Consider the following 23352-nt stretch of genomic DNA (forward strand, 5'->3'; position numbering starts at 1 on the left):
GGTGCCAATGGGTTGACAGACATCGCGCTGACATAAGTCATCGCGACATTTAATTTTTACTTGGTAATTTTCATGAAAACGATAGTAAAATACGAGACAATGGCGATAAATGGTCCGATAAAAATGTACGAAAAACGGCCGATAGTGCGTCACGATGTGCCGGTCGAACTGCCGACTTGTATGTATAAATTGAAGAACGTTTACGGTTCAAGAAATGGTGTAGTCGAGTCCGCGGATCACGTTTCGACGTCGGACAAAAAGTTGGATATATTCGACCAGGTTAAACAGTTTTTAAAGGTTTTATACATTTCTTTATCCTCATTACGTTATTAATCGTTTTAACAATAAAATAGCCGCTTTGGAACGTTGTACTCACCATAATTCACCTGAAAAACACAAGTGTGACACCGCAGTTATCAATTTTTGTGAACAACTGTCAAATAAACTAATGAAAACGAAGGAGGAACTATTAATGTCCTCGTGTCGACTTTAATCTGTCACTCAACCAGCTAATTTTTCTCGTTTTTCTCCCAAAAATCCAGATTTGCAACTAACAAGCTCGTCAACCGCACAATTAACCATAATTTCGGCCAATGTTGTGAATTCATTTCGTTATTTTTCTATTCCAGAACAACCAACAAATACCAGGAATGGCAGAGTTACAAGCTAGACAGGAAAAAATCCTGCAGCAACTGGCTGAACTGAAAGATCAGATGATGTCCATTAAATCTGACTTAAAAATAACCGCAGTGCCGGCAAATACATGTTTGAGAGCACCACCTGAAAAGGTAAATTCATATTGTCTATAAATTTTGTGCTTTATGAAAATTTATATATGATATGATACTTTTAAATTATGACCTTTCAAAGTCCTTGCTGAAAATCTCACAAGAAAATGCCTTAAAATTATATATTATCTAATATTTTTATAGTATTTAAAAAATAATAAAGGTAATATACATCTATAATTAATTTACATTTTTTTTGTTCAGATAATCGATTTACCAAATATAGTGATACATGCTGGTCCAAATTTCCCACCATACTCTTTGGCATTGGTTCAAAGGTTATGGCAGGACAGGATACATTTGTCTGTGACAACACATTTGCACTCTACTGTACCAGTTTTACCGAAAAATGCCAAAGATTTATCAGACACTTTAAAGAACTTCAAGCCAAAATCGTCTAATCTTCCTAAATTGTCTGTCAGGCTCATTTGGAACAATGGTAACATCAATAACTCCATGTTTTTAAAAGATATTTCATTAATTTTCCTGTTTTCATTATAGTAGGAGCTGATTTGGAATTGTTGGTATCAATCGTGCCGATCTTGGGCGAAGTGAATGTATTAAGATACTTATCCAGGTGTTGCAGCAATATTTTATCTTATGAACAAGATCCGGAAGTCTTTGAAATCGACTCGCTTTTAGATGTATCCCATTCTTTAATTTCATCAAAGATATCTTCAGAAAGATCTCAACTGGTGACTCACTTTATTAAATCCTTGGGAAAGTCGGATTATTTGATGGGCAGAAATAAAATCAGCGTGGCCGACTTGGCGGCAGTTTCAGCGATCAAACAAGTGGCGACGAAGGACATTTCAAGTGGATTGAGCAAATGGGTGCAAAGATGTGAATCAATAGCTGTGTGAATTGTCACTTATTTTATTTAAAAAAAAAACTATATTTTAATTTTGCGTTTTATTGAATAATCCTTAATTACAGTACAAATGTAAATTCGTGTAATTCTGGAGAACACAATATAATAATATATTATTATAACATAAAGCCATTACATTTTGCCAAGCAAAATATTTCACATAACCATAAAACATAAAATTCATAGATATACATTATAAAAAGTAGGGAGATTTATTTTGTTTCTTTTAAAACAGCCCTCAGTCTATCTAACAAAATGACAGCGTGCGTTGGTTGGAAAATAAGAGCAGGCCTTAAACGTACTGAATCATTTCCACATCCACCAAGGAGTACTCCTAAAAAATTTTATATATTATACATTTTAAACAAAAACTGCATTCAACTACCTTTATTCTTCAATCTGGCAACAATGTCATCTCTCAATTTAGCATTTTGAGCATGGAAGGCCAAGAATGTGCCTCTACCGCGAACCGAGTGAATGAGATTAGGAAACTCTTTTTCCAGTTGAAGAAGACCGGTCTTTAATACTTGGCCAGTTTTATTCACATTGTCCAAAAGATTCTGTTGTTTTAAAACTTTAATAAAAGCCTCTAGCAATAAGATTTTACTCGGCTCTCCCATCCAGGTGTTGAAAATTCTGTACGGCTGTTTTGCCCTGCAGAAACAAAACTTGTTATTAAAATAATCCATTTTGAATAGCCGTTTTCACCTTTGTTCGATACTGTGAAAGTAACCACCAGTCAACATTTTCTTACTAAAGGTCACGATATCTGGCGGAGATTCCAAATTGAAGTATTCATGACACCACATCTTTCCTGTAGCCCCCGCACCAGTTTGCACTTCGTCAATTAAAAAGCCAGCGTTGTATTTCTTTGCAATTTTCTGTAGTTTTTGGAAAAACTCAGGTGAAGCTTCATTATCACCTAATTTTAAAAAAATATATTTATTTAATTTATTTAAATATATAATATACTCTTAATACAAACCTCCTTCTGACTGAATTGGTTCAACAACAATACCAGCAACAGGTTTGCCCTTCTTTTGCCACTGCACAATCAAGTCCTCCACCTCAGCCAAGCACTTCTCATCCTGTGCCTTGTTCTCCCTAACATTTTCCTCCAATGGATACTTGTATTGGGGAAAATGTGCAATGGGCCAATCCAGCGAAGGGACATCGATTTTATGAATGGCTTTCGAGTGTGTGGTAGCTAAAGTTCCCATGGTCCTTCCGTGGAAACCTCCATGGAACGAAAGGAGACTGAGATCTGGGCAGCCTGGTGGCTTATTGATCATACACGTTTCGAGTTCTTCCGGTGAAAAGTCGGCGCCACCGCGTTCTCTGGCGCGGTAACTCATGAATAAAGCTTTGTAGGCATTTTCGTTGGAACACGAACCGCACATCATCGTGTTTACGTTCGGCAGACCAGGTGATACTGACAGAAGAACGTCGCGGAGTTTTTGCACCCAGGTTTCCGACGGAAAGTTTCCTAATGCAGGCCGATTCACCAAAGCTTTCTATGATAATAAATTCAGTTTAGATGAAAATTTGTAGAAATAAGTAGATACTATATACCAGGTTGGTTTGGTCCTGGAAAACTTTGAGCATCTCTGGATGGTTGTAACCAAGTGGTACCGATGAGATTTGGGTGTAGGAGTCGAGGATGATGTTACCATCGACATCGAAGATGTAGTTGCCGATGGATTTGTCGTAATCTGCGAAAAATTGTACACCTCCAGCTTGCTGGAAAATTTTTTTATCGTTGAGGAGAATTCAAAGGGGTTTAATATTGAATTTACCTGAATGGCACTGAGATCTTCTTGTAGTTTTTTGGATTTTGGTCCAGGAATTTGGGTTTGTACATTTGGGCCGTTCGGTTCACCTTGTACTAATGTGCTGGCAGTTCTGGAAACGCCTGATGAATATCCGAAAACATTAAATAAAATGAAAGTTAAATTTGAATTTAAATTACAGAATTGTTCTTTGTGTTTATAAATAGTTACGTCGGCTGCTTGCAGATGACGCAAGCAACCAATTATTTGAAATATTCTAAATTTAAAACATGCAAAAAAATATGCAAGTCTAAAAAACATGTTTATTTTATATCAAATTTAAAACATCTAATAAATTTGTGTTAAAATAAACTTAATAGTGTTTATTAAATGTATAGTAAATTTACACAAATATAAAATTTTAAGTTTAGTTTAAATATTTTTTATAGAAAATTTATCTTTCTGTATTATTAAATTACATAATTTATAAAGATAAGAAGTAATTCAAGTAAGGTTCGTAAATAGTGGAAACCATATGGCAATGAAAATATTCAAGGTTGATGCAGTGTATTTTTAAAAATTTGAAACTAATCACGATTAGCATATATTATAATTATAAATATTAGCATTTAGATGTCATTTTAAATTACATTTTATCGCTAATTTTTATTTTCAAACAAAATTACATAATTATCACATCAAAGAAAATAATAATAATAATAATAGAAAGAAAGCAAAAATATCCTTCAAAAGGATCCTTCTTAATGAAGAAACTAATTGTTCACATTAAATCTCACAGATGAGGGTCAATTGATGCTAATTGTAAGATACGACCAAAAAATGTGAAATACCAATGTGATAAAAATAATCGAAAATCAAATTTTTATGAGTTTATTATCTAAAAATAATGCACTCACCAATTCTCATATTGTTAGTTTGTATTATGGTTCTAGCCCACATGTTTAGTTATTTCAGACACTGACACTACTGCGAGAACGCTGCTCGGCAAGTAACTGTAAACTGGTTGCAGGAGTACGTATTTTTGTTCCAAACTGATAACAGAAAATCTTGTATATTTATTATTCGGCCGTCACTGAACCGACATTAAGGGGCTTGGAATCTTCTGACTATCAGAGGCGCACCTTATCGTGATTATCTGTAGAAATTTCCACTTTGGGGGTTACAAATTACTTGACAATAAGATTTTTGTGTGTTTACGAACTAAAATTTATCTCAAATGATAATTCTGTGTATGTATATAGTACAGAATCTATAAAATTTTAAATAATTATTGTCGAGTTGTTGCATTAAATTAGCATAAATCCTGATAAATGTTTGTATAATATTATGATGTACATAAGTATGTGTAAAAATATAGTAAAGTAAGATTTGAGCAAATATTATTAATAATATAAATTTGTTCATTATATAACTAACTTTAACAGATGTGTTGATAAGGAACATAAATTACATTATTATTTGTCCAAGATAAATGTTAGGTACCATATCAAATTTTGTTCGTATAATTTTATTTTATTCACACGTTTTATAATTTAAAATAAAGTAGTTCTATTCTACGCTCGTGACAAACGGAACAGTCAATTCAATTCAATTTAGACCAATTTGAATATTTTTTATCAATTCATATACATTATTAATAGTTTAATAGTTCTATTGCGTATTTGTGTGCGTGTTCACATTTTAGAATTCACCTTAAATAAACAATACAAGATAGTCATATAATACATTTATTCCAATCAATAATTAACATTAAACATTTATTATCAAGTTCAAATAAAGCAAGGATATGTTTTGTAAACATTGCAATAATTGCAATTCACCAAGTGTCCCAACATATATTTTATCAGTAATAAAAGTAGCGTACATTAACATCAATCAATATACATATATTAATATAACTATAAAAAATGGAAGACTTCTTTACTAAGGAAAACCTCTTTTTTGTACTTAAAGGGGAAAACCGGAAGCAGTTCTGAAAATAGAATTACTTCTTGGAATTATTCTTTAATTCCCTCACAGTGTCCCTGAATTTGTCCAAAAATATATCTGCGTGATTCTTTTTAAAAATTAATGCTGGCCTTAAACGAATTGACCTTAAGCCGCAACCTCCACCTTGCACCCCTAAAAAAATACATTTAGGTTTCTTTACCTAACAAGAAAAACGTGTAAGAAACCTTTTCGTTTCAAATTGTTCAAGATTTGATCCCTGAGTTTGCCGTCACTAGCGTTTATTGCCAAAAATGTTCCTCTTCCTCTGGTGGAGTCCAATATGTCGTAGAACTCTTTCTCGATATCCAAAAGTCCACACTTTAGGTATTGTCCAGTTTTCTCAACATTTTCTAACAAATTTTCCTTCTTTATCACGTTCAAAATTGCTTCCAGAATCAGCATTTTACTCGGATCTCCCATCCAAGTGTTGAAAACTCTGAAAGGTAGCGCGGGTCTGCGAAAACAATCAATTTTACTACAAATAAACTACAACAAAACGAAAGAAATTACTTCAGTTCATCGGAGTGAAAGTATCCTCCAAGTTGCATTTTTTTGCTGAAAGTCACAACATCGGGAGGAGTTTCTAAATTGAAATGTTCGTGACACCAAAACTTGCCGGTCGGTCCGCCACCAGTTTGCACTTCGTCCATTATTAAATATGCCGAGTTTTTCTTGCAGATCTGTTGTAATTTTTGAAAGAATTCTGGTGAAGCTTCGTTGTCCCCCCCTTCCGATTGTATCGGTTCCACAATTACTCCTGCAACTGGCGTACCTAGAAGAAAATGTTTGTCAGATTGTTTCATGCTTTGGAAGTTTCTGTAGACCTTTTTCTTGGTATTTGTGGAAGAGTTCCTCCACTTCAGCTAAACATTTTCCATCTTCCTCATTGTTATCCCTTTCGTGCTCATCTAATGGGTATTTGTACTCCGGAAACTTTGCCATGGGCCAGTCAAAAGCCGGCATATCTAGTTTGTGAATTGCTTTCGAATGCGTAGTTGTCAAGGTTCCTAAAGTTCTACCATGGAACGCGCCCTAAAACTCAGATTATAGTAACAACCATAATGTTTTAACTAATTTTCAATACATAGAACGAAAGGATTGTTAGCTTTGGAGAACCTGGTAGGGCATTCACCATACAGGAATCAATTTCTTGTTGTGTGAAGTCTCTGCCGTTTCGAAGACGGTTTTGGTAAGCTATGAAAACGTTTTTGAAGGCGCTTTCATTACTGCAAGCCCCACACATCATTGTTGTCAAATTGTTTAGTTGTGGTGAGGGAGAAACCTAAAATGGTTAAGTTTTTACACGATGACTTTAAGAGGTTTAATTAATTACTGATTTGATAATATTTTCTAATTTTTCAGGCCAGTCATGTCCAGGGAAAACTCCTAAAGCCGGACGGTTGATCAAAGTTTTCTACAAAATAGTCTTGTTAAAAATGTCCTAATTAACATCCAACAAATAGTTACAATGTTGTCTTCATTTTGAAATACTTTTAACAGTTCAGGATGGTTGTAACCCAGAGGAACTGATGATATTTGGGTGTAAACATCTAGGAACAGATTCCCATCAACATCTGCCAAATAATTTCCACTAGAATTTTTATAGTCAACGAATAATTGCACAGAACCGGCTTGCTAAAACGTATAATTAAAAACTGCGTAAATTTACAATATAGTCAATAAATCATAAAAATATTAAATAAGATTTACATAACTTCTTTCACAAGTAACATTTTTATCAGTCGTTAAATAATACTCGTTTCATTACCTGGGTCTGTTGCAACTGACAAATCTTCTCTTTTGTGTTGGGTCCAGGAATTTCGTTTGTCTTTATTAAGGGAATAGATGGTTGATTTTGAGAACATGTTCGAAAACTGGCTAAAATTAGAATGCAAGTTTTTTAAAAAAAGTTACATTTACATTTAGAAAGTTCTTACTATAACGAAAATGCCTCAATTGTTTCGCAGAGTTCACCCACATTTTACTAGTGCTTATTTCGTAGTGGTGAGGGTGGATTAAACAGCCCTTTGGAGGTATCGACTGATGCGTATTCATCTGCGCACGTGAAAACTTCAAGCTGACATTTATTTTTAAATAAAACTCCTTAGTGGTTAAATATTTTTATTTGAAACATTTAAATTCATTAAATTTCAATAGCTTAAATAACTAATAATAATGTGCAAATATAACCCACTTCTTATTCAATAAATTCCTCAACAGGTAGATCGTTAAAAGACTTATCGTCTTCTGAAACAATTATATTGCTGGATTTAACTCTGTCTTCAACAGTATTCATCCTAAACCTTTTGTAAATAATTTCAATAAAAAGAATAATAATAGAGACCATTAAACCAATGCCAAAAATCAAGAACAACGCATAACAATCAATAAGTCCGACACTACCAAAATTACTACCCTGACCTTGACACACCGGTTTTTTAGTGTATATCTTTAGGAACTCCCTTTGTTGAAGTCCAGACTCTGCAATTCTTTCCATACTAAAAATAAAACTCAAATTCCAAATTAAACACATTTACAGTAAATCATGATTATACCTCGTTTTAATTATTTCCCTATAAGTAGTATTTTTCCTGACCAACGAATGGGGTGCAACAACATTGGTGAAGAAGATAATCTCCCTCAGGGCGCATTTCTCCGTCTCTTTAAACGTGTCAGCTACAACTTTATAACCACGCGAAACCTCTACATGAAAAGCGAAGAAATCCGACCTCATCCTCTCAATCCCCTCTTCTATTTTCATAAAGTTTGCCTTTTGGCCTTTTGGTGCGATTTTTTGATCATAAATCTGTTTCCTTAACGGTTCTGTAACTGACTAATGTAACAAATTTTAGTTAAAATTAAACATATGGTTAAAGATTCAAGGTTTTATTTTATTAATATTTCAAGAGGTTTCAAATAATTTTAAATACAATAATAATTTAGTAGTAAACAATTGTTGAATATTGTCAATTTCATTTTAACTTTCAATTTAAGTTTAGTTAAGTTTTTAAGTTTTTATCGAATGAAGAATAATTATCAGTAAGTAAAAAATACTGATGAATAGAAGTTCAAATTGTAAAAAATCGCTCACCTAATTTTTGTAAAGAGTCTTTCAAAAAATCTTTATAAAATTGTTTATATTCTATTAAATGTAATAATAAAGCTTACTTCAAAGTAATAGTGAGCATAGACAATGTCTTCCACTCCAAGCTTTATCCTTGAATTTAAAATGTCTTCCAAAGAACGAAGACTGTCAGTTCTAGATTGCAACAAAGCAACAATGTTTGCAGAGTATGCCGAGTACAAAAACATCAAACTTAACATGGAGAAAAACGTGGCGATCCTTCCTCCGTTGCTTTTAGGCTCGCACTCACTTCCTTGTTGAGTTATTAATCCTATTTCTGCAATACAAATTTCGGAAATATCTGGTTGTAATGGTGAAATGAAGTCTTGATAATCTAAGGTCTCACTGAAACGTTTCGCGAAATTAAAACTTCCTGATTTAATTAACTACTACTCAACCTAAAAATTGGATCCTTCCACTCCCAATAAACTATACCATACGTAGCTACCATAACGATACTAAAAACTATAAAAAAAGCATACCAAACATACGTATCGAAAGGTAAGGTGAAAATGTTGGTTACGTAAGTCAAAGGTGGATCTCTGAATATAAACCTCATGAATGTTTTGGTGGTGGAAGCTGTGTAATCTACAACTTTTAACCTGTCTATGGTTACAAATGAGGGTGTGCCTCCGATTTCCGCTCTCCCACTTTGCAAGTCACCAATTAAGCCGTCGTAATGTTTAGTGGTTTGGTTATAATAACCCCAGGAACTTCTGAAGGTGGGAACAATCGTTGCGTTCATAGTGTCAATCAAATGGTTTGTCAAGATGTAGTTGTTCTTGGTGATAGAATCTATGTGCTTGTCTCTGTAATCGTCTAGATGGTTTAACGTGTCGGGGTTCACAGTCACGTAGGAAACGCCAAGAGGCAACCCCATTAAGTTACTCCGGTTTCTAACGTTGGAAAATTGGTAAGCTATGGAGATTCCGCCGAAATGCGACCAAGTTCCCAATTCATTTTCGACCAGGTTTGTGGAATTAATTGTGCGTTTGTACAGTGAAGTGATTTTATATTCGATTCCTGCTTTGGTGACTGTGTAAATGTGGCTGCCAACTCCGAAATCCATGTACATAAAGTCGTAGATACTATCGAAATTCCAGATTAACCAGCGAAATTGTGATTTGAAAAATTGTTGTTTGTTTGCCTAAATTAATGAAAATTATTTAAAATCTAACTGTATTATTGATGACACTTACATTTGTCAGGAAGTTTTTGGAATTGTTGCAACTCATATCCAAAACGAACATCTGGTGTTCTTCTGGTAAATTATAGTTAATGGAGTTGACGCTAGAAATTTTTGCAAAAATGTTGTTATGGTGCAAAATTTTATAAAACTGTAGAATTTCATCTAAAAAAATTAAAACAATATATTTTGCATATGTAATATTTGCTATACTTACTATTTTTCCAACAAACGTAGGCATTAAGTTTAGTAGTTGTTTTTTGATAATTAACAAAATCTTTAACCAAATAAATATAGTCATTAGACTGGGAGAATTTGATCGAACAAAAAATTACCAAGTATAATTTCAACATTGTATTTAGTTATGTTCAGTTTTAACACGCTCCCAACTTTTATATGGAACACTGTATGAATTTTTAAGCAATCTGTTAATTACACGTTGCCACAGAATTTAATAACAGTGTATTTCATTTGAAAAAAGTCACTCCTACTATTTAATGTGATAATATAAATATTTACAAAAAACAACTACAAACGAACTTTATGCTTATTCTAATTGTGATAGTTTTTTGTGGTAACATATTTATGATGTAAAACTTCGCAAACCAATATGAAAAGTGCCAAAACCAATCCAAATCCGTACAATAAAAAAGCTGTGTAACAATGCACAAAACCAACGTTCACAAAAACAGTATCATCCAAACATAAAGGTTTTATCGGACTAAATCTTAAATACTGACATTCCAGAATGCCAAATTCATGCAACTTCATCATCCTAAAAAAAATTTCAAGTTATATTTTCAGAGAGTTTGATCTCATTACCCAATTTTAAACTTTTCTTTTATCTTCAAGTTTTTTCTCATTGCGATCCTTGGAGGAAAGTGTTTCAAGAATGGCACGACTTTCAAACAGCAGATTTCAGATTCCTGCAACTCCCTTTTTATGGTTTCATAGTCAGATAGTTCTTGTATATGAAATGCGAAATATTCATCCCTCATTTTACGAACACCTGTTTGCACATCGAAAATATTTGCTTCTCCTCCTGGTGGTGCTAATTTATTTCTATAAATCTCTTTTCTCTTTGGATCTGTTTCATTCTACAATCAAAATTGGCTGTTTCCGATAAAAAATTCAAAATTTTCTTACCTGAAATAGGTGAACAATAATTGAATTTTTCTCAATACCTAGAACAATATTAGAAGTACCCAAATCTGTTACACTGTCCAAAACATCAGCTCTAGACTGTATCAGAACTAAAATCATCGCACAGTAAGCGATGTTCAAAAACATCATAAAGTACAACCCGATAATCCTAGTTATACCACCAGCAATTCCTTTTGGCTCTAATTCCGTACCCTGTTGAGCGATCACACCAATTTCTTCAATGCAAACCTCCAAAATGTCCGGACGATGGTTGCATTTTAGCTGTGGTACAGTCCATTCCCAAGTGCAAATAATGAAGATAAGAACAATGGAGATGGTAACGGTGACATACCCGGCATACCAGACGAATTTCTCGAAAGGCACAACATAAACATTTTGGACAAATGCTATTAACGGTTTACGGAATATAAAATACATTGGAGAGTCCGTGGTTGTAGACACAAAATCCAAAAAATTTATGTTTTCTGGTGTCATTATGAGAGGAGTACCTAAAAATTTATTTGAGAAAAGGGCAAGAATAATTTTACGTTATTACCTCCAATATCTGAGCTTCCTATTGTTAAATCATTGGTTAAAGCTTCTGGTAATTTGTGAGAAGAAATGTATGTCTGGAACGAGTGTTTGGTGGTTTCATTTATTGTTTCAAGAATTGTTGTAATGAAAATGTTGTTTAGTTTTGTTAATGTGTCAATATGAGTGAATCTACAAAAGTATTTAGGTATAAACATGTTTGTTTTTGTATTTAAAGTCTTATTTGTACTTATAATCTTCTAAGTGATTTGCAGAATTTTTGTCCAACAAATATGATGATACATTAGTGTACAAACATCCAAAATCTGATGCATAAATATTTTTTATAAACACCAATAAAAAATATGAAACAAGATAAGTGTAAAACATTCTGTCAATATTTATAAAGTACAAATGAAAATATATAAAGATTTCCATGTGGTTTAAAATTATATAGAATTATCTACAAAACAATAAGATGTAATTTTAAATGTGGACAAGTATTTGATATGTTATTTTCAGTTTAAGTATTAAATAAATGTAGGTAACAATCGTAAATGCAGGGAACACTTGTAAAAGATAACTTTCGAAAAATTATTCAACATAATTGACTGTTACGATTTGTCATTTACTTATCTTTTTCGTCATTTAATTGACGGTTTCTTAAAAAGCAGATAGACAATTTTTTTACATCATATTGCATTACCTATTTTTAAATGCTATTTAAATTATTATTTAATATTTAGCAAAGTATGTTTATATGCTAATTTGTACATTAATGCTGAAAAACTATTCCTTTTTATTAAAATTCCATATAAATTGTTTATTATACTAAATTATTATAATTGGAGCATTAGAAAAGTAAATAAATAAAATGTTACCTTTTTCAAAAATTTGACTCAAAATATTACGGAGAACTAAACATCCTTATTTATTTACAAATACAAACTAAAATGATAGAAACTTTCAATTGAAATGTTTTATTTTTATTTTATTTTTCACATTAGTTTGTTATCTAACTCCAAAGAAAAATTTTGTGGCAACTTCTATTTCCATCTATTAACAACACTAATGTTGTTTGCCCTTACAATTTATCTTATTCTCTACTACCACACATTTTTATTGTGCTTCATCTCAAAATAAAATCTGTGGCTAAATTCCAAAAAAAATATAATTAACGATAAAACTAATCCAATTCCTAACACTAAAAACGTAAAATAACTATCAACAATCCCTACATTAACATAATTGCCTAGGCACGTGCCTAGGGCCCGCAATTTTTGGGGCCCGAAAATTAGGTTTTTAATTTTTATAATTAATTTTTATCTAAAAGAAAAATCCACCAAAATCAATAAATGGATCTTTGGAATCATCATCTATTCGATGTAACGAAGGGTCAAAACAAATCACAAGGAAATTAACTATTGCCTCCTTCTTCAGAACAATTAATAGCGGGGAAAAAGTTGAAAAAGATTGTTTGATTGAATCCAACAACTTATTGTACTGTTACGACTGTAAATTATTTTCCAAACAAACAACGCTAATGAAAGCCAAATTTTACTATCTAATTATTGATTCAACACCTGATAAGTAGATCAGCTGACCGTCATTATTCGCTATGTTGTTCCAAGTGGTATAAAAGAAAGATTTTTGGGTTTTCTACCTATATTTTCTCATACTCGTGAAAACTTGAAGTTATTTTAGAATTTTTAAATAATATAGATTTATACATTACTAACTGTCGGGAATAAAGTTATGATAATGCGTTTAATATGTCAGACAAATATAAGGGACTCCAATCCAGCATATAACAACAATATTTTTCATCGTATTTTATACCATGCAGAAATCATTTATTAAATTTAATTGGAAACCATGCTGCCGAAAGTTGTATGAAAATGATTACTGTTTTCAATATCATTCAGGAATTGTACGTATTTTTTTCAAGTTCTGCACATAGGTGGAATGCATTACAACAATTTTGTAAGAGCAAATACTTGAGTATTAAACCTATTTGTGACGCCGGGGTGGTCTGTTCGTTCCGATGCTGTAAAATTATGAAGAAATTAAACATTGTTTACGTCATTTTTCCTCAAACAAAAATGAAAAACCATTAACAAGGTCCGAAGCTGCCTATTTACATACAAAAACTTGACACATTTGAGTATGTACTATTACTTCCTATATGGTAAAAGTTTTTAGAGAATATAGATGCCTCAAAAAATACCCTCCAACAAAAAGACGAATCCCTAAATACAGTAGTTTTAATATATGATTCATTGATAGATTTCATACAAACTGTTAGAAATGATTTTGATAATTTAGAAAAAGAAGCAGGAAAAGTTAAAAATATTGCTTATACTACGGCAGAAAATATGAAAACTATTTGATAATGAAATTCCAGAACATGAAATGAGATTCAGTGGCAAGAACATTTTAAAGTTAATATTTTTTATGTATGCGATTCTTTAATTAAAAAAAGATCTGAGGGATATAAAACTATTAACACATTGAGTCAACATAAATAAAATAGTTTATCATTACTTTATATAGAAAAAGAGTTATTAAATAACTATGACAAACTAATTGACCAGTTTGCAGAATTAAAAGTGAGAAAAAAGACAATATAACTAATCAATATGTGAATACTTGTAATCTTTGTTTTAATAATTTATGTTTGTTTGATTATTTTAATAAATTATATTTATTTAATTTTTGTACATGTATATTTTTTTTTTCCTTTTTTTTCTTGGAATCCGATAATTAAATAGAATTACATACTATATGTTTTAAAACCAAACTACAAAACGCAGAGTATGTGAAAAATAGGCACGGAATTACAATGGACCCGCTTTAGCCTTAGTCCACCACTGGTTGATACTCTCAAAGACTCCCATTGATGCACTCTGTTAGCCCGCAATCTCTTCAACCTTAAAAGGCGACATTAATTATTATACATTAATCTGTGTGTAAGTCTTTGTAATTATCACCTACCCAACTCTGAAAATTTCCTTAAACTCTGAATGGTTTCTTGTAAATAATTTGTTTAAATCTACAAATTTGTTGAACAGACAGTTTTTCTTTCGTTTTATAAGATGAGAGTTCTTCCATGTGAAAGGTAAAAAATTCGTCGCGCATTTTTGTTATACCATTGTCAACGTTGAAGTAGTTTGGTTTTTTACCATTTTGTATGATTTTTTGTTCGTAAATCGCTTTTCTTACCGGTTCAGTTTCCATCTAAAACAATAGTGGTAACATTTAATAAACAATTTATGTTTACACATACAGTAAAGACAAATTTTCATAAAGACAATATTCTGAACCTCTAAATTAATTCTGAAATAGAGCAAATCTTCCACAGTATTAATACTATTGCTGTGCTTTTGTAGCAATGCTACAATATTTGCAGAATACGCCAAACAAATGAACATCAAAGAAAACAATGCCGTAATTAAAGCGAATTTTCCCGAAATACTTTTCGGTTCGTTTTCCTTATTGTGTCACCAAACCGACTTCACCAATACAAAAATCTAAATAATTAAGTCTATATTTAGAAAAAAATACAAGATGTACTTAAATTATTGAAAATTATTTACAATCTAACTAAATTATTGATGATACTTGATTTGTCAATAAGTATTTGAATTGTTGCTCATACCCAAAGCGAACATTTGGTGTTCTGGTAAATTGTAGTTAATGGAGTTTACGCTTGAAATTTTTACAAAATGTTATGGTGCAAAATTTTATGAAACTGTAGAATTTCATCTAAAAAAAATAAACCAATATATTTTGCATATGTAATATTTGTTATACTTACTCTAACGTAAGCATTAAGTTTAGTGCTTGTTTTTTAATAATTAACAAAATTTTTAACCAAATAAATATAGTCATTAGGCTGGGAAAATTTGACCGAATTACCAAGTATAATTTCAACATTGCATTTAGTTATGTTGAGTTTTAAGACGCTTCCAACTTTTATGTGGAAGACTGTATGAATTTTTAAACAATCTGTTAATTACACGTTGCCACAGAATTTAATAACAGTGTATTTCATATGAAAAAAGTCAATCCTGTATTTAAAGTAATAATATGAATGTTTCCAAAAAACAACTACAAACGAACTTAATGCTTATTCTAATTGTGATAGTTTTTTGTGGTAACATATTTATGATGTAAAACTTCGCAAACCAATATAAAATGTGTCAAAACCAACCTAAATCAGTACAATAGTAAAGCTATGCAACAATACACAAAATAAACGTTCACAAAAACATAAATATAATATATAACATATCATCGGAACATAAAGGTTTTATCGGACATAATCTTAAATACTGACATTTCAGAATACCAACTTCGTGCAACTTCATCATCCTAAAAAAAATATTCAAGTATATTTTCAGAAAGTTGATCTCATTACCCAATTTTAAGCTATTTCTTTATCTTCAAGTTTTTTCTCATTGCAATCCTTGGAGGAAAGTGTTTCAAGAATGGCAAATAGTTCTTGTATATGAAATGCGAATGCAAAATGTGAACACCTGTTTGTACAACAAAAAAATTTGCTTCTCCATTTGCTAGTGCTATTTTATTTGTATAAATCTCTTTTCTCTTTGGATCTGTTTCATTGTACAATCAAAATTGGTTATTTCGGATAAAAATTTCAAAATTTTCTTACCTGAAATAGGTGAACAATAATTGAATTTTTCTCAATACCTAGAACAATATTAGAAGTACCCAAATCTGTAACACAGACCAAAACATCAGCTCTAGACTGTATCAGAACTAAAAACATCGCAACATCTCAAAAACCTCATAAAGTGCAAACCGATAGTCTTACCACCAGTAATTTCTTTCGGCTCTAACTCAGTACCATCTTGAGCAATCACACCAAATAATGAAGAAAAGTACAACGGAGATGGTAACGATTAAGTATCCAGCATACCAGAGGATTTTTTCGAAAGGCACAACATAAACGGTTTACGAAATATAAAATACCTTGGATAGTTGTAGACACGAAATCCAAAAAAAAATATGTTTTCTGGTGTCATTTTGAGATGAGTCCTACAAATTTATTTAAGAAAAGAGCAAAAATAATTTTACGTTAATACCTCCAATGTCTGAGCTTCCTATTGTTAAATTAGTGGTTAAAGCTTCTGATAATTTGTAAGAAGAAATGTATCCCTGGGACGAGTATTGTTTTAATGAAAATGTTGTTCAATTTTGTTAATGTGTTAATATGACTGAATCTACAAAAGTATATACGTATAAAAATGTTCGTTTTTGCATCTAAAATTTTATTTATACTTTTAATTTTCTAAGAGATTTGCAGAATTTTTGTCCAACAAATATGATGATACATTAGTGTACAAACATCCAGAATTTGATGCACAATAACATATAACCTCCAATAAAAAATATGCAATAAGATAAGTGTAACACATTCTGGCAATATTTATAAAGTACAAATGAAAATATTTAAATATTCTCAAAATTATATAGAATTATCTACAAAACATTAAACGTGGGCAAGTATTTCCTATACTGTTTTCAGTTTAAGTATTAACTAAAAATGTAGGTATCAATTATATAAGATAATTTTTATTATCCACCGTAATTGACTGTTACGATTTGTCATTTACTTATTTTTTTCGTCATAAATTTGATGGTTTTTTAAAAGACAGAGAGACAATTTTGTTTACAAAAACATGAATTGGGTATGGCATAATGATATTGCATTACCTATTTTTAAATGCTATTGAAATTATTATTTAATAATTAGCAAAGTATGTTTAAAAATTTAATTTTTACATTAATGCTGAAAAACTATTCCTTTTTATTAAAATTCCATATAAATTGTTTGTTAAATTTATTTTTATAATTGGAGCATTACAAAAGTAAATAAATAATATTTTTAAAAATATAACTACGAACATATTAATGAAGAGAATTGTTCACATTAGTTTATATTATCTAAACCTACAGAAAAATTTAATGGTAAGTTGTTTTTCCATTTATTATCAACACCAATATTGTTAATAAATATGTTAAGTTTGGCCTTATAATTTATCTTATTATGTAATACCACACATTTTTATTGTGCTTTCTCTAAAATAAAATTTGTGGAAAAATTCCAAAGAAAATATAATTAACGATAAAACTAATCCAATTCCCAAAAGTAAAAACGCAAAATAACTATCAACAATCCCCACACTAACATAATTGCTAAGTTGACCTTTGCAAGTTGGTTTTTTTGTAGATAGTTTCAAAAACTCCCGTTGCTGCACTCCGTTAGTTCGCAATCTCTCCAACCTTAAAGAACATCAATTATTATTATACATTAATCTGTGTGTGATTCTTTGTAATTATCACTTACCCAACTTTGAAAATTTCCTTAAACTCTGAATGTTTTTTTAAGGACAAACACGGATAAAAAGTTTTCTTGTAAATTATTTGTTTAAATCTACAAATTTGTTGAGCAGACAGTTTTTGTTTTATCGTTTTGTAAGATGCCAGTTCTTCCATATGAAAGGCAAAAAATTCGTCACGCATTTTTGTTATACCATCGTCAACGTTGTAGTAGTTTGGTTTTTTACCTTTCGGTATGATTTTTTGTTCGAAAATCGCTTTTCTTACCGGTTCAGTTTCCGTCTAAAAAAATAGTGGTAACATTTTATAAGGAGTATATTTTTACACATACAGTAAAAACAAATTTCATAAAGACAATATCCTGAACCCCCAAATTAATTCTGGAATTGAGCAAATCTTCCACAGTATTAATACTATTGCTTGGTTTTTGTAGTAACGCTACAATATTTGCAGAGTACGCCAAACAAATGAACATCAAAGAAAACAATGCCGTAATTAAGGCGAATTTTCCCGAAATGCTTTTCGGTTCGTTTTCCGTTCCTTGTTGCGTCACCAAACCGACTTCACCAATACAAATATCTAAATAATTAGGTCTGATTAATCTTGAAGCGTTTTCTAACCTTTTACTAAAAACTGGATCCCTCCATTCCCATTTAACAATCACACAAAGGACGGGAAATATTAAAAGAACAAGTAGCAAACACGCACACCAAACGTTAGTTTCGAACGTTAGTGTGTAAATGTTTTTGGAGTAAGATAAAGGTGGCGAAACGAACCCGAAAAACATACTAGTTTTGGAATTAAACGTTGTGTAATCGGCATGTAACATTCGCTCTTTTATAATTAATCCACATGTACCTAAAACCAAATCAGACAACAAAATAAATTAACGACGATCTATTTTGGGTGTTGCCTCCAAGATCGAGATTTCCTTTTTGGAACCCTCCAAATATTCCATCGAATTGTTTGGTAGTTTGATTGTAGTATCCCCAACTTTTGTAGATTTTTGTTACTCTTGTTGCATTGAATAAGTCGCAGACGAAACTTAGTGCATTGTAATTTATTTTTGTTGCGGAATCATCTATTGGGTTTCTGAAAAATAAATGAATTCATACCGAAAAATCGTTTTAAAAGATTTAAACCTGTAGTCTGTTAGGTGGTTCAAAGATTCATTGTTAGTGATGACTATTCCAACAGATACGTTTAATCCCCTCAAATTGGTTCTATTTAAAGGTATCGAAAAAGAATAATCTTGTGTCAAACTTTGCAGATGAGACCATTTATATAACTCATTGATTATATAGGAAGAATTTTTTATAAGTTTATAAGCACTGTTTATTTTGTATCCTTGTGGAGTTTTTTGAACGTAATGTATTCTATTATTGAGTTTCAGATCTACTCCTTCAAAATCTTCAACATCTTCAACATTTAAAATTAATATTCTGTAAGCAGACCTAGCTATTACATCTTGGCAAATCTAAAATTGTGTTGTTATATTAAACGTTGTAAACCGTAAATTGTATACCATTTGCAAAATATATTTGGATCCTGGACAGTTAAAATCAAGCAAAATCATTTGATGATTGTCTGCAATTTCTGTTCCATAATTAAGTGATTGTTTAATACTGTGTAAAACTAAATTCTTGTTCAATTGTTTTTGTAAAGTCATAATTTGCTCTAAAAATTAATAAATTAGATTAAAAAATAAACGTTTCATTACGTGAACCTTTATTCCAGCAAAGATAAGCATGCAGACCAGTTGGAAACCTTTGAACCTTGATGAAATCTTGTAAAATCATCACGTTCTCCGAAAAATTTTCACAATTGCCAAACCAAAATAGCAGGAAAAAAGCAACTTTATTTAACATATTTGCCCTTCAACTACATAAAGCCGTATGAAATGATTACAGTTTCTTTCCATATTCATTAAACTATTATTTCTTTAGAAATGGTAAATTTTTAAATAACAAAAGTATAATTAGACTAACAAACAATACGAACAATAGTATTATTATTAAAAATTTGTTGCGGTATCCACTAAAAATATGATATTAGGTGCACATGAAAATTCTTAAAGATTACATATCATAGACTTTAAAATTATATAAAATTATACACCAAATTTTCATATACAAATTTCACATCGTAGAAGTATTTGCTGTGTTATTTACTCAGGTTCAGGTATTTATTTCAGGTATAAAATCAATAACTAATTGTAGGAGCCGGCTTTATAAAATTGTAAAGTATAATTTACTGTTACTACTATTTATTCAATTATCTCTTTACAATTTTTGCCCATTATATTTCGCTGCATATTTAGAAAAAAGTACAAAAAATATTGTAACTATAAATAATTTAATTTTTTTAAAATATCACGGTTATGATTTCATTTGTTCATTTCTCTGCAGAAAGCACTTATTCTTATCTTTTTTTTTAAGATTACAACTCTCATACAAGTAGTAAAAAATCACACTTTCTGTTAATTGTAGTGCCTCAAAAATAAATTTTTGAATACAAATATTTCGATTAATTTTCCATTTTTATTTGATGACTACACAGAGGATAATGAATTCTAAAAGTGCCAGCAGCAAAACCCCCCTAAACATTAATTTTGAACGTCAGCGTGTTAATATTTTAGAATAAGATAAAGGGGGCGAAACAAAGTAAAAAAAGAAGCCAGTTTTGGAATTGAACATTGTATAACCGGTATGCAGAATTCGTTCTTTCAAAATTAAACAACATGTGCCTATAACAAATTCAAGTAATTATTAATTAGGGGGGCGTCCAAATAAAGCTGAAAATAATACTAGTTTTGGAGTTGAAAATAAATGTACTTAAAACAAAATAAAAAACTATTAATCAAGGATAAACATATTTAAGGATTGTCTTCAAGTTCGAGAGTCCCTTTTGAAATTCTCCGTATATTCCGTCGATTGCATTGCATGGGACATCAGTTTAATTTGGTCAAAGAATGTTGAGTAAAAATTATTTTACTCGGACCAATGGTTTTTTAAAGAAAGATGTTTTAGAAATTTATTTCAAAATAGTTCTTTTAAAGATAATTTTGAGTCAAACTTTGAAGATGAGACTATTGATGCAATTATGTAGGAAGACTTTTTAAATAATTATATAAGCATTCAAAATTCACATCTTTATTTCAAGAATTAATTTTAATTTCATTCACAAGTATAATTAAACAATACAAACAAAAAATTGTAACGATTAGATTTCATTCACACAAATTAAATTATATAAAGTTATTATTGTACATTTTGAAAAAATGTATAAAGTCAGTTAGTTTTAATTTTTTATTATGTCCTAAATTTTATAATAATTAAACCTAACACAACCACATAAACTTGCCCACGATTGGACCCATACTAGTACCTGTGTCTTAACCGACTCAGTATATTCCTCAGTTTTTGTGAGTTAAGTTATATTATTATTTTGTGTAGATTTTGACGTTGCTTGGAATTAACACTGAACTAAAATTGTGCTATACCGAAGGAGCAACTTTGTAAATCACCCAATCAATTTTGGTATATTTATGGCGAATATACTTTGAAAGAAAGTAGAAAACCTATGATAGAATGTTACCTATAGTCCAGTCATTATAGGGAGTTCACTTCGGTAATCGAGATACCCAGCTATAAACTCGTATAAACTATATTTTGACATCCTAAAACTTGTCTCAAAATTCACAGTCAGAGGTCAAAAGTCACAAAAATCGATTTTTTGCACATTTATTGTAAATATCTCATTTATGCTATTTGTATTTCTTATCAATATTGTAGAAAATTAAATTATCTACAACTTTTGTTTTAAATATTTTTTTCATATATCGAACCGGCACACGTTGCCGAGATAAAGGACAGAAAGCACGTGGCTACTGTCTACAGTCTCGATCGAAAATATATTTTAGTTTTGCCGTTAAATATATTTTCTTTGGAATTTATCCACAAATTTTATTTTAGAGAAATCACAATATAAATGTGTGGTAGTAATAAGATAAATTGTAAGGGTAAATTGTGAAAAATAAAATAAAACATTGCAATTGAAAAGTTTGTAACATTTTGGTTTGTATTTGTAAATAATGTCAAATTTTTGAAAAAGGCAATATTTTTAAAAGTTTATTCTCTTCATTAATGTGTCTGTAATTATTTTTTTTAAAATATTAATGTATACTATCTTTAGTTATAATTTTAAATATATTATTTATTTACTTTTGTAATGCTCCAATTATAATAATAAGTTTAATAAACAATTTATATGGAATTTTAATAAAAAGGAATAGTTTTTCAGCATTAATGTAAAAATTAACATTTAAACAACTTTGCTAATTATTAATAGCATTTAAAAATAGGTAATGCAATATCATTATGCCATACCCAATTCATGTTTTTGTAAACAAAATTGTCTATCTGTCTTTTAAAAAACCATCAAATAAATGACGAAAAAGATAAGTAAATGACAAAACGTAACAGTCAATTATGTTGGATAATTTTTCAAAAGTTATCTTTTACAATTGTTATCTACATTTTTAGTTAATACTTAAACTGAAAATAACATAGGAAATACTTGTCCACGTTTAAAATTACACCTTATCGTTTGTAATTTTTAATCCACATGGAAATATTTAAATATTTTCTTTTGTACTTTATAAATATTGACAGAATGTTTTACACTTATCTTGTTTCATATTTTTTATTGGTGGTTATAAACAATATTTATGCATCACATTTTGGATGTTTGTGCACTAATGTATCTTTATATTTGTTGGATAAAAATTCTGCAAATCACTTAGAAATATAAATAAGATTTTTGTAAATTCACTCATATTGACGCATTAAATGAAACCTCCAAACACTCGTCCCAGACATACATTTCTTCTTACAAATTATAAGATGCTTTAACCAATAATTTAACAATAGGAAGCTCAGACATTGGAGGTAATAACATATAATTAATTTTGCCCTTTTCTTAATTGAATTTGTAGGTACTCCTCTCATAATGACACCGGAAATTATATTTTTTTTGCAATTTGTGTTTACAATCACGAACTCTCCACTGCAACAGATGGGCTGAAGTGTAACCACTTGACCACCAAAAAGCACTGCTATCGCGAAATATATTATGATGCCTTACAACCCATTCATAATACGCCGACGTGTCAAATTTCAGCGCGATACAGCACTTAGCTTTGTTTTTATAGCAGATTTTCGGTTACGTGTTTGGCATCATTATTTTCGATCTCTGATAATACATTATTTTTGAGAGGCAAAACGGTGAAGTAAATAAAAGAAAAGTTGGATAAAAATTATGGGATTAATGCTCCTTCAGATTACACCGTGAAATATTGGTTTCGAAAGTTTCATAGTGACCAAAAACTCCACTGCCGATGAAGTCCGTAGCGGTAGGCCCTCCGATGCCTACCTCGAAAAAAGAAAAACCATCAACAGCGATTGTTACTGCGCATTATTGGCGCGATTGAAGTCCGAAATCGCTGCGAAACAGCCTCACATAAAGTAAAAAAAACAATTGCATCGATTTAAGGGAAGTAATTC

At 30.7% G+C, this 23352-nt stretch overlaps 4 protein-coding genes across 8 annotated transcripts; 1 reads left to right on the forward strand and 3 right to left on the reverse strand.

Moving 5' to 3' along the window:
- The first annotated feature begins 16 nt into the window (after positions 1-16).
- On the forward strand, positions 17-1691 carry LOC109595974 (probable aminoacyl tRNA synthase complex-interacting multifunctional protein 2). 2 transcript variants are annotated; one of them, XM_020011421.2, is made up of 4 exons: positions 17-297; positions 630-788; positions 993-1227; positions 1290-1691. In XM_020011421.2, exons 1-4 carry the CDS (start codon positions 73-75, stop codon positions 1649-1651), a joined length of 981 nt encoding a protein of 326 aa, XP_019866980.1. In that variant the 5' UTR covers positions 17-72; the 3' UTR covers positions 1652-1691. The 2 variants fall into 2 exon arrangements, with proteins under 2 accessions (XP_019866980.1, XP_019866982.1); XM_020011423.2 differs by having other exon boundaries at positions 18-279.
- Positions 1686-4500, reverse strand: LOC109595975 (4-aminobutyrate aminotransferase, mitochondrial). Its single transcript, XM_020011424.2, has 7 exons — positions 4346-4500; positions 3456-3571; positions 3232-3399; positions 2645-3173; positions 2368-2581; positions 2045-2313; positions 1686-1993 (listed from the first exon to the last, which is right to left on the reverse strand). The coding sequence occupies exons 1-7, from the start codon at positions 4386-4388 to the stop codon at positions 1872-1874; spliced, it is 1461 nt and encodes a 486-aa protein (XP_019866983.1). The 5' UTR covers positions 4389-4500; the 3' UTR covers positions 1686-1871.
- A 662-nt stretch (positions 4501-5162) lies between these two features.
- LOC109595937 (4-aminobutyrate aminotransferase, mitochondrial-like) lies at positions 5163-7477 on the reverse strand. The gene is made up of 9 exons (XM_020011371.2): positions 7376-7477; positions 7207-7316; positions 6906-7073; positions 6772-6852; positions 6523-6720; positions 6263-6470; positions 5949-6210; positions 5624-5892; positions 5163-5570 (listed from the first exon to the last, which is right to left on the reverse strand). Exons 1-9 carry the CDS (start codon positions 7416-7418, stop codon positions 5434-5436), a joined length of 1476 nt encoding a protein of 491 aa, XP_019866930.1. The 5' UTR covers positions 7419-7477; the 3' UTR covers positions 5163-5433.
- A 75-nt stretch (positions 7478-7552) lies between these two features.
- Positions 7553-16161, reverse strand: LOC109595962 (glutamate receptor 1-like). 4 transcript variants are annotated; one of them, XM_049967214.1, is made up of 8 exons: positions 11448-11550; positions 10895-11400; positions 9966-10845; positions 9762-9913; positions 8961-9709; positions 8607-8907; positions 7994-8271; positions 7553-7936 (listed from the first exon to the last, which is right to left on the reverse strand). In XM_049967214.1, exons 3-8 carry the CDS (start codon positions 10099-10101, stop codon positions 7636-7638), a joined length of 1917 nt encoding a protein of 638 aa, XP_049823171.1. In that variant the 5' UTR covers positions 10102-10845; positions 10895-11400; positions 11448-11550; the 3' UTR covers positions 7553-7635. The 4 variants fall into 4 exon arrangements, with proteins under 4 accessions (XP_049823171.1, XP_049823170.1, XP_019866963.1 ...); XM_049967213.1 differs by having other exon boundaries at positions 9966-10523; positions 10571-11400; XM_020011404.2 differs by lacking the exons at positions 10895-11400; positions 11448-11550 and adding an exon at positions 16098-16161.
- Between the last annotated feature and the right edge of the window lie 7191 nt (positions 16162-23352).

The sequence above is a fragment of the Aethina tumida genome, chromosome 5 (assembly GCF_024364675.1).
Source record: "Aethina tumida isolate Nest 87 chromosome 5, icAetTumi1.1, whole genome shotgun sequence".
In the NCBI taxonomy this organism is placed as follows: Eukaryota; Metazoa; Arthropoda; class Insecta; order Coleoptera; family Nitidulidae; genus Aethina; species Aethina tumida.